Raw genomic sequence first — 16,767 nt, 5'->3', positions numbered from 1 at the left:
TCCCATATAACATTTCTTGCTTTTCAGGACTTTGAACTTCAACAATCAGCTGCTACTGATTGGAGGTTTGAACAGCGCAGATCCTGTGTTGGAGCGTCCCGGACAAATACATTCCGATGACCTGGTGGGCTGCGTGCACAGCGTCTCCGTCAATGGACGCCTTCTTAATCTGAGTCATCCTCTGCAAGCGGAAGGGATTCAAAACACGTGCGCTAGGAGAGGTTCTTGTGCTGCTGTTTCTTCAGATCCTTGTTTGGGCTTCGGGACGTGTCTTGATCGGTGGAGTTCCGTCAGTTGCACGTGTGGAAGTAACCTTATTGCCCCCAATTGTCACAGCGCTCTACAGCCTGTTGCTTTGAGTGATGGGGGCTTTGTTGAGTTCGTAATTTCAAAGAAACACAAGAGAATGCAATTGTTGGAGGCCTTGTATGGTGGCTCTACGTTATGGAAGCGACAGAAACGTTCCAGCGACTCGCCTGCTAAAAGTGTTAGTTTGTTGTTCAGGACGGTACAAGCAAAAGGGTTGCTCTTTTATGCCACCAGCAATAAACAGTATACCTCAGTAGAATTAATCAACGGACAACTCGTGTACATAAGTAAATTGTCGACTAGTGTTAACATGACTGCTAGCCACGCCAGCGTGACGGATGGGCGTTGGCACAATGTAACCCTTCACTCTCATAGTCGAGGTTTGGAAATTCTACTTGACGGCGTGCGCCTCGGTGATGAGCTCGATTCAGCTGGAGTTCACGATTTCATTGATCCGTACCTCACGTATTTATCAGTGGGGGGTGCACAACGCAATTTCTATTATGCCCGAGATTCAGTTCCGCAACCATTCGAAGGTTGCGTAACCAACTTCACGATTAACAACGAAATCCAACCTTTTAATGGCTCTGGCAGTATCTTCCACGAAGTGGTCTTCAAAGGGAAAGTCAGTCGAGAGTGCAACGGACTTACGGGAGTTGGGGCTGCCCCCAGTACTGACCCTCTGAGCATCGGGATTACTCTCGTCATCGTTTTCTTTGTGGTGTTACTTGTTGCCATATTAGTTTCGTTCGTAGTCTTTAGATTGAGAAAACAACACAAAGAAAAAGGAGGCGCACCAGGAAGTCCATCAGGAATACATAGTAAACAAAACGGAGCTGCTACCATGATGGGTCCCAATGGTTTGAACGCAGTTAGTGATAATGTCTTGGGGCGAGGATTGCATTCTGGGGATAACTCCCTGGGATATCACTCTGAAAATGGTGACGTGATTAGAGGAATCGGCGGGCATCCCCTTGTAGGCCCCGAACTGTTATCTAAAAAGTACAAAGAAAGAGATATTGTACAAGGGGAATTGCCTCGACCCCAAAGACCCGACATCATTGAAAGAGAAGTTGTTAGTAAAAGTATCCCTATGAGAGAAGAACACCATCCACCGCTACCACCCACGTCTAATCACAACCACGACCACGGTCCCAATGATCTAAACTCGGAGATTCCGGAGCATTACGACCTGGAGAACGCGAGCTCCATCGCGCCGTCCGACATCGATATAGTTTACCATTATAAAGGTTACAGAGAAGCCGGTGGAGTGCGAAAATACAAAGCGACACCTCCACCAGTCGCTGGTTACCACCACAAACACGCGGGGGCACAAGCGCAAGCTCAACATCGCCATTCTCCTCATCACCCCACGGGTTATCCCCCTCGAGCGCCTCCTGTCACTAGTCCGAGCTCGCGGCCTCACCAAAGTACTCCATTAGCTCGTTTAAGTCCTAGCAGCGAAATGAGCGCCCAGCAGCCGCGCATTCTGACCCTCCACGACATCAGTGGGAAGCCGCTACAGAGTGCGCTGCTCGCCACAACATCAAGCTCTGGTGGCGTCGGAAAAGACGTCCTCCACAGTAACAGCGAGCGGAGTTTAAACAGCCCCGTCATGTCGCAACTCAGTGGCCAAAGTTCCAGCAGCCGAAAAGCTGCAGCTCCACCTCCTGTCTCAAACCCTTCGAGTGGAATGGGGTTGACCGCCGAAGAGATAGAAAGACTCAATTCAAGACCTCGAACTTCCAGTCTAGTATCGACTCTAGACGCCGTTTCGAGTTCCAGCGAAGCTCCACGTGGGGGCGGCAACAATCACCTCAACCACTTACACCACTCTCCAGTCCCAGCCACACATCACAGTTCCACCACCACCGATGAAAGCGGCAACGACAGCTTCACGTGTTCAGAAATCGAGTATGACAACGCGAGCTTAGCCGGTGATAAGTACAAAAGCAACGAGCCTGATTCACGAAGAAACGACTCGAGTTCAGGGAGCAAAAGCAACATCCCTTTGCCTTCGTACGACGGTTTTGATTCTTCGTATCGGGGATCGATGAGCACGTTGGTGGCTTCCGATGACGAGTTGGAAGGACCGCTTTATCGACCGTCAACGGGGTCACCGGCGACCACAGCTTTAGGATGGGACTATTTGCTCAATTGGGGACCAAACTTTGAGAGTTTGGCTGGGGTGTTTAAAGACATTGCCGAGTTACCTGACTCTGTGAATGGAAGGGTGCCATCCTCGTTAAGGCTGACGAACGCGCCCAAGCCTTCCGAGGAATATGTATAGTTTTAGTGCCGTATTCAAAGACTTTAAATCAATTTTTAACGACGACGTAAACCTTGTATCAAGGGTCTTGTAATTTCTTGCCATATTTTTTGTATTTTTTTATGTAAATTAATACCGCGTCTGATGATGCGTCCTCCTATACTTAAGACTTGTGTACATATTTTTTACTAAAAAGTCCAACAGTGTAGAAATGAATATTTAATTAATAAAACTAACTGTAAAAATTGTTTGTGAGTTTCTGTTACCTTCAACTCCCAACAGCTTTATTAGAAATAATTACCATACATTCTATGTACAAGTATAAAATCCTTAATGTAAGGTAATGGCATACATCGATTTGTACTTTGGTATTTACATAAACACAATAAATAAAGAATACTGCTTTGTCTTCAGACTTTGGGCGAGTTGTTGACTCCAGACTTGAGATATCCGACCGACATGTGCGTCCGGCTGTGGGGACTCGGTGTGTGTTGCGAGTCCCCGCTGCTGCTTATCTTACATTTCAAAGTATCCAAATATGCCTGTCTATACTGTTTATTCATTGTAACATACACCACTGGATTCGCACACGCCGAAATATAAATAAGAATATAACCCACAACATGCAGCGGGGCATGTTTCACATCATCATCAAAAATTTTAACGATAGTAATCGGCAGATAACACACCACAAAACAAACAAAAATCACCAACACCATCTTCGTGATCTTCATCTCACTCCTCTTGTAATCTCCGCCAGAATTATGCTGCTTGAGCCTCTTATGCGACTTCCGCACCACCCAGAAAATGTTAGCATAACACCCTACAATAATAATACACGGGAGGGCAAAACCGATGATAAAAAGTGCGGTTTTGGACGAATGACCGTTTTCGTCTTTGTTGATTGAGCAAGTTCCAAGCTTCTTGTCGAAACCGTACACTCCCCACACACCGAGAAGAGTAGGAATTTGGAGACCGTAACTGAAGAGCCAGATCCCGCCGATGTAGAGGGCCACTTTTGTACGAGTGTAGATCTGAGAGTAGACGTGGGGCCACGCGATGAGGATGTAGCGATTGATGGAAATCATGGCGATGCTGAGGAGAGACACGCCGACGCAACCGTAGCGAAGAACTGGGATTATAGTGCAGAGAGCGTTGCCGTGGATCCAGGTGCCGTGGAAAAACTGACTGGCCGCGAAGGGGAGGACGATGAAGCAGAACATCAAGTCGGAGATGCATAAACTGAAAAAAAACGTAAAATTCATATTGTCCAGGGAACAAAATTGACTTGAAGAACGAACCTAATTAATTTATTGCTGCTATTGCAAACATTATCCCAATTCGTTGTTATTGTCTTGTAGTTTTTTTGCTTTGCATTTTTATGTATTACAATATTTGACAACCAATCGCGGCATTATCGAGGGCGTACTTATGAGGAAGCACCATTTTGTCCAAACTTTATTAATTATCTTGTTTATTTAACATTCTCCCGCTTGGTTGAGGGAATTTCAAAATTTATCTTCATTTGACGAGCGTTAAAACCAAATTCCGCTCTTTACTTCCGGTCAAAATAGTGCCACTGTTGTACTATAAAGTAGCATTTAACTAAAAAGTATTATGCAAGTGATATAAAAATTTAATGGCGGTTTTAATTGCTTTCCAAGATATATTCGACACACATGTTTACGATTAAGTGTGCAATAAACCACGTTGGGGTAATATTTCATTTGGGAACAAAGTGGGAACAAATAATTCCCACAGTTTCTAATAAGCGTGTGCGTATTCCCGATTTTTTTTCCCTCAATAATGTTTGAATTGAAAAAAATGATAAATACTAGAAGTCCGCAAATATTTACGCACTGATAAATTTTTACGGTTTGATTAATTCTCAAAAATGCTTATTTGCATTCATTGATATCGAATTAAATGTGTCGACAAAATATTTATTTTACTGTTTCAAGGGTGAAATTTTCGATCTAAGTAAATTTACGCAAGATAGAATTTTCCGCGTAGAATTGTACAGTCACTATAAATAAATATTTCAATGAACCGTCGTCATATATTACGTATTTACCTGAATCACGCTTCAAGGTTTTGTCGTTTCTACCTGTTGCACGCTCTTTAAAATACCGAGTTATTCATCACCGCTTTTCTCGGAAGAAATCCGCACTTATTGTTAGAAAGTTTGTCTCCTTACCTGCCAATGAACGCAGCCGCCACCGTTCGAATCTTCTTGTGTCTCATCAGCGCAACAATAGTAAGAAGGTTTCCAATGACACCCACCACCATGATGACAAGGGTAGCAATACCGGCAAGGGTCAGCATGGCCCTCGAGTATCTGTGAAAAAGGGCACTGATTAAACGAAACAATTCACAGTGAATTCCCATAGTCGCACCACACACATGCGCTCCACATGTTTCGGCCCAAAAAACACAAACATCAGGGTTACAAATAGGGAAAAACGTACCGGACCAGGTCGGAAAACTGCGATCGGGTTGCTCCTTCGTCCATCGTTGGTACGTGATTATGGGGGCGCTCCCTCGTTCACAACACAGGATGGTTAAAAATTAATCTTAATTGGGATTAATCAAAAGCGAACTGCGTACACTTGAGCGACTGGGTGGAATGGGAGACTTGACCAAAACCCGCATTTACAAGACTTAGTCATTTTATTAATCATTGTGTTTAGCCGGACGGTCTTTCGGTGACTAATTGGTACGACTTCTCGTGAAGCAAGCGGCGATAGTACTGAGGGAAAACGCACTGATAAGGAAGAGGACGTAAATAAAAGGAAGAGTTTTGCCAAGAAAACTATTGCGATGGAATTGGGTCAGAGCGTCGACAACCGAAGAGATCGCAAGCTGACAAACATAATTAGAACAATATGTTCGAATTTATGACTTGTGTTTACATTAGTGGTGACCTAACTGTTGCGTTTGAAAAATATGAAGTTTCTTTCCTGAACAGCAAAGTCCTCAATTTCTTCGGGGCGTTCACCTAGAGGGTGTTGTGTTTGATGAGTGATAACGTTCTGTTTGTCCGAGGATCGACGTGTTAAAAGCCACAATTTCCGTTGACTTTTGATAATTTCTTTAAATGACTCCGAGGTATTTAAAGAGCAAACATGCGGTTATTAGTAACAACCTATTTAAATAAAATCACACAAAATGATGACAACGAAAAATTTAACGAATACCAAAAATTTTTAACATTAAATAAAAGTTATTATGGTAGTTATAAGTAACAGAATCAGGCATTGTTACTAATTTTCATGTGTTTATTGTTAGAGCCCCATTTCAATCTTTTAGAGCAAAAGAGACAAATTTCAGAATTTTTTTTGAAAGATCCTCCCTTTCTTTATAGCAAAATGGAGAATGTGATAAAAATCGGATTTAAACCCAAAAAAGAAATTCATTTATTGGCTGGCATTATCTTCATCAAAGTAGTTTTTATAATAAAAAACGCACCAAGTGAATCAACTCGATTTTCATTGGTTAAACGTCCGAAACTGATAAATGATAACAAATAAATGCGTGCAGAACAATAGAAATTCTTTGGAACTATTTCATTGGTTTTTGTTTATTGGATGGCAAAATCTGGCCAATTACAAATTTCAAACTCAAAAGAGTCAGATGAAAATCTGACCTGATCAACGAATTTTGTTCGGTTATAACGTTATAAGACTTATAAGTCATAAACAAAGATATTATTTCTCACAAAGTTTCTACTAAACGTGTCGTAAATTAAAAACCGACTGATACAAAGAAAGTCTGATTAAAACCGCACGAAGCCCGTAAAGCATTAATCATAAATCAAAGTGCGACTTCTGAACTAACACTTGCGGTTTCAACACTCCCAACGCATCGCCAAAGCATTGCAGCACTTTCAACCTTCGGCGTTTACGCAGCAGATAACTATTTCCTCAAGTTTGTGGTCTCCAGATTCCGTTTACGTCACAGATAAAAGTCTCCAGCTTTTAACGCAACATAAACTGTCTTTACGACATCCCAATTAAATACAGCAAACGCCAAAAGTAATTGACCTCAGCCTTAGCGCGTTAAGAACTAATTAACGCCAAACTACGGTGTTGGATCATTAGTCATGAGAGAATTTGTCACAAAGGCACTGCTTTCACCTGTGCTGAAATTACCTTGAGCGCCCTGAAACTATAACAACGGGAATCGATCAATCTAAAATGTCAGAGACTGACGAAGAGTTGGAAGATCTTCCGATCGACGAGGAAGAAGAAGAAGAAGGAGAAGAAGAAGAAGAAGAAGAAGTTGAAGAAGAGGAGGATGAAGATGAACACTGGAGTGTGTATAATTCGCAGAGTTTTATTTCAGGGCCGTTTCGGAGTGAGAATTGTACGATTCAAGGGGACATTTTACAATTTCAGTAAGAGAAAATTAACGGAAAAACTTACCTGAAATAGCTTTTCTTTTGGTTACAACTGTCGAAAACTGTTTAACTTGACCGTTCCCGATCCAGACACGATTTTATTTGCTTCGGGAAATTTTATTAATTTCTTCAACGTTCCATCTAAAACCATTTCCTTCCGGCGCAGCGCTTTGGGTGGGGGCATAGGACACATTAAGGTACTTTTTAATATTCGTATCTGCTCTAACTGCGTGATTTAAGGCTAATCCGCATCCAGAATTTAATCATGTGGCTGTTGCCGAAAATGGTAACGTCCCATTGATTATTATCTACGAGTGGCCCACGATGGACATTTTATGTGTTTTGAAAGGGGGCTCTTCGAGACTCTACTCTCATTTAGATTTTAGGTTTGACTCCTCACCTCATGACATAGATTAACCGAGTTTTTTAGCCCTGATGGTACTTATTTGGTGTCTCAAGGGGGCGAACCCGATTACTTAATCACAATCTGGAACTGGCAAAAACGCCGGATTTTATTGAGAACCAAATCTTACGTAAATGACGTGTGCAGAGTTAAATTTTCTCCGTTTGTTCCCGGTCAACTAACAACCTGCGGGATCTCCCATATTAAATTCTGGAAGATGGCGACGACTTTCACCGGGCTCAAACTTAAAGGAGACTTGGGGCGATTTGGTAAAACAGAATTCTCAGATATTCTAGGGGTGCTGCCAATGCCTGATGAGAAAGTCGTTTCTGGATGCGCATGGGGCAACATCCTTGTCTGGGATGCTGGACTCATTAAATTGGAAGTCTTTAGAACATTAAGAAGGAAGTGTCATGAAGGCCCCATCGTACAACTCTCCTACAACGATGGAGAATTAATGACAGTAGCGATGGATGGCCATGTTAAAATTTGGTGGTACGAAAAAATCGACCAAGCAGACCCTCCTGACGACGACAGAGTCATCCAGATAGAACCAACGTATGATTTCTACACACCCGGTCTAATGTTAATGTGCATCAGGAAGAGGTACCCAGATTCAAAAGACTGCAGTTTCTTCGCTCAGGATGGCAACGGAGGAATCTGGATCATCGATCTCAACAGTGAACAAACCCCAAAACCGTCAATTCAACTGTATAAATGTCACGCTGGTAAAGTCGTGTCGTTAGCAGCGTGCCCATGGGGGCCTTTCTTTGCTAGTTTAGGCGAAGACGGTCGGGTCTACGTATACAACTACTTAGATAAAACAATGATTTTTGATTATCAGTTCCCGGCTAAAGGAACCTGCATGATCTGGCTACCACCAAAAGTACAGAAAGCAAACTTTAAGACACTTTTTCTCAACAATGTTGTTACAGTTGGTACCGAGCGGTGACGAAATCGTCATGGGGTTTGACGATGGTACAATACGTATCTCCGTCTTAATCATAACTGAAGAATACGATGATTTGTTTGTGGTAGAATGGAAAAAACCTCACTCGAAACCCATCACGGCGATTACCATCAACCCAACGAACGAAGTTTTAGTGAGCGGTAGTGAAGATTCTACCATTTTCTTATTTAAGATTGTGGTGAAAGACCACGTGGTGTTGGTACCAATCGGATACATCAACGTACCGAATGCAGTGACCTGCTTCACGTGGAATTACTTCAAAGTACCCTTTCAAAGTCTTTTACTACGATTATCTGATTTTTATTTCTAGGACGACGTGCTCTTGGTTGGTTGTCTTCACGGAGAGATCGTCGAATTACAGGTTAAAAAAGAACCTCAACACTACACGAAAGTTTCGTACCTCCTCAAAATTGAATCGAAAGTCAATAAATTCAAATCGTATAAAGCCCAGATTCGTAGAAATATTAAATTAGCCGAGATCCAAGCTAGGAAAGACAAGAAAGTTGCGAGGAAAAGAGTGGAAATGGAGAAACTCAAAAAGGAGAATCCTGGTTTGGATATTGACGAAGAGGTGTTTCTTGGTGAGAATGTTCTTAACTATTCAAGAAAAAAATTAAAATTTTTGTAGCCGACTCTGAAACCGAGGAGGAACTAGAACCTCTTTATATTCCCGAAGTTCCGAACAGAATCCTCTGGATGCAGAGCACTAAAGATGACACAATTTGGCTCTCGATGGGAGGTTACGACGCTGGTTACATCTACGAGTACAAAATCGACCAGAAATCAGAAGAGCCAACTTTTTTTCGCATGGTAGATGACGCAGATGATGTCGAAATCAGTAGTTACATCTACAAGTATTCCTCTGACAGTTCTTAACAACCGTAACAGCTCAATGTTCTAGTTACAACAAGAAGTACCTAATTTTTGCCATGCAAGACGGGGAAATCCGCGTCAACAAAATAATAGACGAGAATTTTAGAGACTTATCGGACTACTGGAGCATCCCTATGCATGACAACCAAAATGGTTTTATTCCAAGCATGTGTTTCAGTTACGACGAAACGTTTTTCTTCACTGGAGGATACGATGGAAACGTTTTTTCCTACACTTTCAAACCTGAAAACGACGATTATTTACCGGAAACTGATTATCCGGTCATTTCGGAAAGAATTTCAGTACCACTAGTCATTGAGGACCACCCCAATTACGATAAGTTGAGCATCGAACAAGCAAGTTTGAAGGAAGAACAAGATCGCATCGACGAACTAGCTGCTAGGAATCGTGAAGTGTATAGACAAAAACTCAGAAAATTAAGAGAACGCTTCTTCAAGCTTTTGAGGCGAAATTCGAGTCTTCTTCCTAGTCAAGTGATTGCTTCTGAAAGGTTAGAAGTTGACCATCGTGTCACTGCATATCTTCACCAAAAGTTCGACGAAGAAATGGCTCTAGTGAAGAGGAAATTGGCATTCGATGTGCAGAAATCGGAATTAAAAATGACAAAATTGAAAGAGTACTACATCGATGATTTGGTGTTCAATCCGATTATTGTGACGGGGTTGCAACAGCCAATCGAAATAAAAATGTTGAGAGAAAATAAACTGACACCTCTGTATGAAGAGATGTTGAAGATTGTTGAACAGAAAGTTTTAGAAGACGAGTTAAAAGGCAGGTAAATAAACGCGTAGGTAACTAATTTTACGTTTCTTTTGCGCACGCTTTCTTTATAAAACAGTAGGAAAGGATGAAGAGAATGGACAGTAAGTAAGAGACCTGGAAGAGTTTTTAATTTTAAAGTTTTCCGAGTTGATCATTTACTTTTTTCGCTGCTTTAGGCCGTTGGAGCGTCCTGCTGCCCCTCCGAAAGCAATCAAAGTAAAGAAAACTAAAGAGTCCGGTCCTGAGTATTTCCTCCTAAATTTAAGCCCATCCATATTCGACATGACCGGGAACTCCAAGTTCTTGCGATTGCTTCAGAAATATAGAAACCGCAAATTAAAATGGGAAAAACGCGAAGAAATGGTAAGAAAAAATTTATTAAACAGTATTACATAAACATGTCATCATAACCGGGCGGCGGAAATTCATCATTATCGGGTCTATTTGGCGGTCTTCTCGGAAACCGGTCCACATCTGGGGGCCTAAACGGATCGAATCTTGCGCCTGGAGGCACCGCCCCTGGTGGTAGCCCAAATTCCGGACCTGGTGGGAACCGCCCCCCGCGAGGTGGCTCGAATAACATTCCTCCTCCACCCATGGGACTCGGAAAAGCCATTGGATTGCGGCCAAAAGGATTTAAATCATATTCACCGACACCGACACCCACACCCGCTCTTGGCCCAAAGCCTCTGTGAGGATAACTAGGCGAAGGGTCGACAAGGAGCGGAGAGACAGGTGGTTGAGTAGGCGGTGGATTCGTCTGACTCGAGCTATCGCGACTGTTTTGTGAATGGACCACTTTTTCTATCAAATCAGATTTTAGTTCTTGCATCATGTCGGCGTGTCGGGGTAGCATTTGAGCGAGACTTCCGGTACGACTTGCAACGAGATTACTGTTGAATTGTACAAAAGAAGTGGTTCGTTCGTCCACACGGATTAGGTTGAGCATAAGGCCGTCACTGACCCTTGTCCCTTTGAGGATGTACAAACGACCTTGATGAACGTAGCGTATAGCATAAGATTCACTCCAACCAGGAGGAAGGGCTTCGCTTTTTTTCTCGTCACCATCGAGAACTTTGGATTCACCCAAACCTATGCATTTGAAGCCATTGGAAACAAGCACCAGATGAGTGAAGCAGAGGAGAATGTCTTCGTTGGATTTTAGCTCTGATTCAACGCTTTTTATTACCAGATCCCAACCAAATAAAGAACTGGCCATGGTTTTACGTTTTTCAACAGTGGCACTAAGATTTCGAACTACTTTTTTACGATGACAATTCAAAACTTAGCGTCGAGGTTATGTTTATAATTTTGACGTATCTAGCCACAGGACGCAATCACTCCCACTTTAAATTTTTTTTATTCAAATTTAATTTAAGATTTCATTTTATTAAAAACGATCTACACTTCTATAAGATCGTTGCAAAAATATGACTCAATTAATTAAGTATATAAAAAGTAAAAAAAGGCAGGGTCGGGTTTCAATTTTTTCTAAAGGGCTTTTCTAATTAGTGGGAAGAATTCAACGCTAAGAAGCCAGTCCATGGCGTAAACCATCCAGACGACGACGCGGCCTTGGCCTTGGCTCAAATCACGATTGGTGATTACAAATTAAAATCGGATTCCTCATTCAGAGCCAGCAAAGAGCAGCGTGAAAACACTGTGAAAAAGTACAAAGAAGTTCTATTGGCCAGAGAACAGGTAAACTCATTAAATAAACCGTTTTTTTTTATTACGTACATAATGCAGCAATATCTGATCCGATACAACTTTAACAAAAAAGTCCTTGCTATGCGAGAAGAAAAGCAGCGCATTCGAAAACAATTAGAAGATCTAAGAAATAAGTTGGAAGAAATCCATAAAGAAATTCCTGAAAATTTGAGAAAAGAATGTTCTACCGTCTCGCCATCGCCACAATCCGAATTTCCAGAGCTTGATTTCGAAATTACAGTAACACTGGAGCTTGAAGATCAGTCTAAGTCGAAGACCAAGCCGATTTTTATTGTGCCTCAACCAAGAGATCTGGACCAGCGTGAGAGTCAAGTCTTACCCAAAAATACAAAGAAGTTTGATGCAAATGACACTGAAGATATCGCGCAACTCGACTTTGAAACCCTTTGCAATGTTTCAAAGAACGAGAAGAAAGATACGGCGTGGGAGGCCGATCTCAAAAGTAGAAGATTAGAAAGAAAACTATTTGAACAGGATGAGATTATTCTATTAATTGATAAGACAATTAAAAATTTTGATGAAAAACTGGATGCTCTGTGTACAGAGAAATTCACCGTGGATGTCGACGCAAAGCTGATGGATGTCTTCAACGTGACTTTGCAGCAAGAGTTGAACATTTTGAGGGAGTTTGAAGCATTAGAAAACACGCTGCAAGAGAAAGTCAACCAGAAAAATGTAGAAGTTTTAGATATGCATGACGTGATAGAAGATATAAAAAATCAAATGGTAATTGCCAACAATGATATAGAAAAAGCACAAGAGAACATCAAGACGATGCAAGTCACGTTCACACAAGCAATTTTGGACAACAAGTTCTTTGAGTTTTTAAGAAAAGTGTACAAAAAAAAGTACAAGCCTCCAAAAGTTGTTCGCGAAGGTGAGATCCTAACTAAGTACCTCTTTCCTACTTAACAATTTTTAGGCTCAAGTTCCGAATCCTCGTCATCGTCTTCTTCAGATTCCTCGACGGAAGAGGAAGATGATGGTAAAAGTATCGATTCTAGAGACTTTGGGATTATCAAACAAGATCTGAATGTGTGTCCGCACGGTTGCGAACAAGCAACCTACGACTTCACTGTTAGTCTACGAACTGAAAGGTAACACCTCTTGACGTACTTTTAACAATATAATTGTGAAATTCACAGGCACAAGATCGAACTCGAAATCAAAGACACCTACAAAAACTTGGAAATCTTCAAGAAACAAATAGAAATGCAGAACAAAAAAGTTGTGCTGATAGAAAAAGAGCTCGCCAAATGTCAGAACGAGTTAGAGGCTTTCCAGAGAGAAAAACAATACAGACTAAACGAAGTTAGGTGTACGGTTGTCTTGAAGTTTCATCAGCTACAGCATCTGACTCCTGACAACAAAATGAGTGGTATTATGCGCACTCTTGTGTTCTCAAAAACAAAACTCTCTCAGTTATACAAAAGAGTAGAAGAATTACAGGATGAGACTGAACTCCAAATAAGGAAACACCACCAGAACGTGAGACACTTCGCTCGAATGACCACAGACTGTGCATTCATGTCCAAACAATTAAAATCGTTACAAGAAGAAATCGCAGATACCATGAAAATCAAATTTGGGAAAATGATTGATATTAACGAGGTTGAAGAAGCCATGCTAAAACGCTCGTTTGGTAAGGATGATCTACACGACCTAGAAGAAGTTATCTTAAAAAAGATCGTCCACGACATGCGGCTGTCTTCAATGGACATAAAAGGAATGTATCTTGTCGAGTTGCAAAATTGGAAAGATGAAATCATAGAAACTCGGAAAGAATTGACTTTTGCTTTGCGTTACAACACTTCCCAGCAAGAGCTGCTCTCGTTCTTGGTGAAGGAGAAAACTGAACTGGAACAAACACTCATCAGCCAGGGGAAGAAGAAACAACAACTCATGGGAGTAGAGGGCGTTCTTAAGACTTACAACGACGAGATCGGTAAACTTGAGGCGATCGTAGATGAACAAAACCAAAAGATACAAGAACTAAAAGATGAGATCAAGTTGTTGAGAACAAAAGGAATGGTACTCCAACCAAAACCTCTCAAAAAAGAACAAGCAGAAGAAGAAGAAGAAGTGACGAACGTGTGGGAACACATGAAAGTATTTGAAGAAGTACCCGAAGAGGAAGAAACAGCTAGAAAACCGTTTTCTACAGAGATCATCATCCCCACCACGTAAGTCAAAGAAGATAACAAAGCGTGGACTGCTTTTACTGTTTCAGGTTGGGCGAGAGGTCTCAAGAAGTCGCCACGGAACTTATCAATGAACTCCTACAAACGCTCGAAGTTCGTTTATCAAAAAAATCGCAACAAAATTTGATCAAGGATATTCTTGCTTCGTTGATGCGTGGTGTTAGTATGGCTGATTTGGTTCAAGATTTGGTGAAGAATTTACCGCTAAAACCTAGCGAAGAACAGTTGGGCGTCATAGAGGAAACTGCAGAACAGTTGTATGTTGTAGGGGAACCCGAGGAAACCCCAGAATATGAAGAGTACGGCCTTAAACAAATCATTGAAGAAATTCTACAGGAGGCGTTAGCAACAGTTGGAGATCCTCAAGCCGTGGTCACTCAAATTTTAGCTAAACTACTTGATCAAATATCGATTGAAGTTCTCACCGAAGACTCGAGTTTGGAACTGATTGATGAAAAACTTTCAGAACTTAATCTCAAGGGTCAGTTGTCTCGGCAAAACCTCCTCCGCATGGTGCGTACTAAAGAAGCGCAAAAGCTCTTGGAAGGGATTCTTCAAGACGTTTTCGACACCGGTGTGGACTTGTTGTACTATATCAAAGACCATTAAAACTCTAGAAAAATATATTCGAAGCAGACTTCATAACAATTACGATCGATCTTTTTCGAGCAGAGATAAATACTGGTTTAAAAACACCTCCTCCTGAGTTAGAGTTAAATCCAAATGATCATCATCAACCATGGAAATATCACCAGCTATCCGTTTAAACGCCTCTTCTTTCATCTCTTGATTCTCTTCGTGTTTCTTCGCCTCACTGTCAATATCTAAAAAGCCAAATTAATCAAATTGAAATTATTTTTCACATTTTTACCATTCAGCACTGACATATCTGCGTCAACACTTCCGTTGTTGGCTAAAAGATCTTCAGCGGCAAGCATAATATCACCACCATGTTTGTGAAGCGCTAACTTCGCCATAGTAGAGTCGAAACCAGCGGCTTGCAACTGTTGAAATTTAGTCTGCGGTCCGCTCAGACACCCAACTTACCTCAGGTACTAAGTCGTTAATGAGCGCCAAAAACTCGATGCTGCGACTCTGACTCGGTCCAGGCTGCGGATTCTCTTGAATGTATTGGATACTATCGGATATTATATTGTTGCAGTGTTTCAACGCCAAGCGAGCTGCTTCTTTGTTGTATCCCATGTTGACCAGAATTTTGACAAAGTTCGGATCAACGTACTGCTTGCCGTCAGCACACATTCCCAACTTGATCCTCTTTCTAAAATCTGCAGTTAAAAGAGCTCTAAATCAAGTGTAGCCAACCTCTGCAAAATATCCTCAGCTTTTGCTTTCTGCCTCGCTTGAAGTCTACTGTTTCGATTCTCGTCGATGTAGTTGGCGGCTCTGTTGACGTCGCCTCCAGTGGCCCGCAGACCTAATCTAGCTTCAGCCATTGAGTATCCTAGTTCTATCAAAACGGTCATGCTTTGATCATTCACTTTCAGAACAGCCAACTCGTCTTTAGCCGTTCTAAGAAGAGCGAGTGCTTCCTTCCGTTTATTCTTATGATAAAGTGCAATTCCTTGTAGAAGATGGAGTCGCATCAACAGAGCAGCCTCGTTACCTAAAAACCGAAATTGACTCTTTGTTGAGTTTTACATTGGTGCACCTGTGACTCCTTTTACGGCCTTCAAGCGTTCGAGATTATGCCCATAACTGCTCTCAAATCGATCTTCGCATCTTTTGAGTCTTTCGTAGGCCTCTGGTAAATTGACAACGCTTTGTAAAGACAGATAACACCACGCAATATCTAAATCGAGAAGGGCGTAGTTATCGACAGTTTTCAAAATCTCAGAGTGGCATCGTTTAAATTCTTCATCTGCTTCAAGGAACAAAACCAGTGCACGCGAATAATCCTCGCGTTTTAAAGCGGCGCGTCCTTTCTCGTGGAGCGCCATAGCAACAATTAGAGCTCGCTTCTCTTCTTGAGGAATCTTAACAGCGTTACCAAACTGATCCTCAATTTCCATGTACTGGTTATCCTGGGCTAGCAAACGAGAGTCTGTTTTTATGCCTTCAAGTTCAAGAATTTGAGTTTCTTCTTTTTTCATCTCAGATTCTAATAATGTTATCGCAAGAATTTGTTGACCGTTTTTGACGCCTTGACTGTAGAGGTTGTCCGTATCAGTCAAGACTTTCCCTGAGTGGATTAATTTTAATCTAAGGGGCAAATTAGTTGTTGTTATCACCAGACTTACTTATCAGGAGTTAGGTTTATTTCTTTTGCTATCATATTTTTGATGTCGCAGCCTAGGGACGATAGTAACATCTCTTTGGTGAGGATATGAGGTGGGCTGCTGGGATGTAAAACTTTTATTTTTAATGTGGCTTCACCAGATTCCTGATAGTGGGTGCTTTGTTTCAGATTTTCCAAAGAATTGTGTTGGAGTTCAAGAATAGCTTCATAGCACTCGTCTTCAGTAGTATTGACAATGGTGCTGTAATCCTGAGCTAGTTTCTAAAAGAAATAAAGTTAGTGGAAGTTACGACAAATTTACGCATTACTTTTAAATTATCACAGGAAGGACCCCCTTCATTGTTGTAATATGGAGGCAACCACAATTTCACATTATTTTTACGTAGTAAATCTCTAACTTGTAAGATTAGGTCTTCCTTTTCAAGATTTACACTGCACGAATTCATTACTCTTTGCTTTCGGCTTCTTTGTTTGGATTTCTCTAGTCATTCCCTGTGACTAATTTTGTTTACAAACGTCAGCTGACAGTTTAAAATGTGAGGTTGACAACCAACAATACCGAGCTAGTTTCA

General features: G+C 41.5%; 5 protein-coding genes across 5 annotated transcripts in view; 2 read left to right on the top strand and 3 right to left on the bottom strand.

Annotated features, from left to right (window-relative positions):
* The window catches only part of ft (cadherin-related tumor suppressor fat), a 64,693-nt gene extending 61,873 nt beyond the window's left edge, over nucleotides 1-2,820 (top strand). The window contains exon 8 of the mRNA XM_088043999.1: nucleotides 28-2,820. Within this exon, the coding sequence (XP_087900125.1) occupies nucleotides 28-2,599 (2,572 nt within the window). The 3' untranslated portion in view covers nucleotides 2,600-2,820. The remainder of the gene's footprint in view (nucleotides 1-27) is intronic.
* LOC148169535 (G protein-coupled receptor moody-like) lies at nucleotides 2,818-5,403 on the bottom strand. Its single transcript, XM_088044000.1, has 3 exons — nucleotides 5,047-5,403; nucleotides 4,776-4,916; nucleotides 2,818-3,820 (listed from the first exon to the last, which is right to left on the bottom strand). Exons 1-3 carry the CDS (start codon nucleotides 5,088-5,090, stop codon nucleotides 2,989-2,991), a joined length of 1,017 nt encoding a protein of 338 aa, XP_087900126.1. The 5' UTR covers nucleotides 5,091-5,403; the 3' UTR covers nucleotides 2,818-2,988.
* A 1,371-nt stretch (nucleotides 5,404-6,774) lies between these two features.
* LOC148169533 (cilia- and flagella-associated protein 44) lies at nucleotides 6,775-14,580 on the top strand. The gene is made up of 14 exons (XM_088043971.1): nucleotides 6,775-6,974; nucleotides 7,012-7,174; nucleotides 7,218-7,363; nucleotides 7,408-8,266; nucleotides 8,316-8,612; nucleotides 8,661-8,931; nucleotides 8,979-9,204; nucleotides 9,252-10,019; nucleotides 10,183-10,369; nucleotides 11,519-11,707; nucleotides 11,756-12,614; nucleotides 12,660-12,834; nucleotides 12,883-13,920; nucleotides 13,968-14,580. Exons 1-14 carry the CDS (start codon nucleotides 6,775-6,777, stop codon nucleotides 14,545-14,547), a joined length of 5,958 nt encoding a protein of 1,985 aa, XP_087900097.1. The 3' UTR covers nucleotides 14,548-14,580.
* Nucleotides 10,366-11,319, bottom strand: PI31 (Proteasome inhibitor 31 kDa). Its single transcript, XM_088043970.1, has one exon. It carries the CDS (start codon nucleotides 11,223-11,225, stop codon nucleotides 10,395-10,397), a length of 831 nt encoding a protein of 276 aa, XP_087900096.1. The 5' UTR covers nucleotides 11,226-11,319; the 3' UTR covers nucleotides 10,366-10,394.
* LOC148169532 (NEDD8 ultimate buster 1-like) lies at nucleotides 14,544-16,767 on the bottom strand. Its single transcript, XM_088043966.1, has 7 exons — nucleotides 16,504-16,767; nucleotides 16,197-16,456; nucleotides 15,608-16,158; nucleotides 15,262-15,562; nucleotides 14,986-15,217; nucleotides 14,810-14,942; nucleotides 14,544-14,762 (listed from the first exon to the last, which is right to left on the bottom strand). Exons 1-7 carry the CDS (start codon nucleotides 16,639-16,641, stop codon nucleotides 14,587-14,589), a joined length of 1,791 nt encoding a protein of 596 aa, XP_087900092.1. The 5' UTR covers nucleotides 16,642-16,767; the 3' UTR covers nucleotides 14,544-14,586.

Source organism: Gnatocerus cornutus, chromosome 8 (genome assembly GCF_029298725.1).
Source record: "Gnatocerus cornutus isolate USDA-ARS CGAHR chromosome 8, icGnaCorn1.1, whole genome shotgun sequence".
Classification (NCBI taxonomy): domain Eukaryota; kingdom Metazoa; phylum Arthropoda; class Insecta; order Coleoptera; family Tenebrionidae; genus Gnatocerus; species Gnatocerus cornutus.
This window is presented reverse-complemented; position numbering and strand designations above follow the sequence as displayed.

Excerpts from the sequence above, each read along its gene's own strand:
- LOC148169535 (XM_088044000.1), bottom strand. The coding sequence starts at position 5,090 with ATGGACGAAGGAGCAACCCGATCGCAGTTTTCCGACCTGGTCCG. Across the intron at positions 4,917-5,046 it reads CAGTTTTCCGACCTGGTCCG|ATACTCGAGGGCCATGCTGA; the intron begins GTACGTTTTTCC and ends CCTTTTTCACAG. Across the intron at positions 3,821-4,775 it reads GCGGCTGCGTTCATTGGCAG|TTTATGCATCTCCGACTTGA; the intron begins GTAAGGAGACAA and ends GTTTTTTTTCAG.
- LOC148169533 (XM_088043971.1), top strand. The coding sequence starts at position 6,775 with ATGTCAGAGACTGACGAAGAGTTGGAAGATCTTCCGATCGACGAGGAA. Across the intron at positions 6,975-7,011 it reads GGGGACATTTTACAATTTCA|CTTTTCTTTTGGTTACAACT; the intron begins GTAAGAGAAAAT and ends TACCTGAAATAG. Across the intron at positions 12,615-12,659 it reads TCCAAAAGTTGTTCGCGAAG|GCTCAAGTTCCGAATCCTCG; the intron begins GTGAGATCCTAA and ends AACAATTTTTAG.
- LOC148169532 (XM_088043966.1), bottom strand. The coding sequence starts at position 16,641 with ATGAATTCGTGCAGTGTAAATCTTGAAAAGGAAGACCTAATCTTACAA. Across the intron at positions 15,563-15,607 it reads GGCCGTAAAAGGAGTCACAG|GTAACGAGGCTGCTCTGTTG; the intron begins GTGCACCAATGT and ends TTCGGTTTTTAG. Across the intron at positions 14,763-14,809 it reads AGATATGTCAGTGCTGAATG|ATATTGACAGTGAGGCGAAG; the intron begins GTAAAAATGTGA and ends TTGGCTTTTTAG.
- PI31 (XM_088043970.1), bottom strand. The coding sequence starts at position 11,225 with ATGGCCAGTTCTTTATTTGGTTGGGATCTGGTAATAAAAAGCGTTGAA.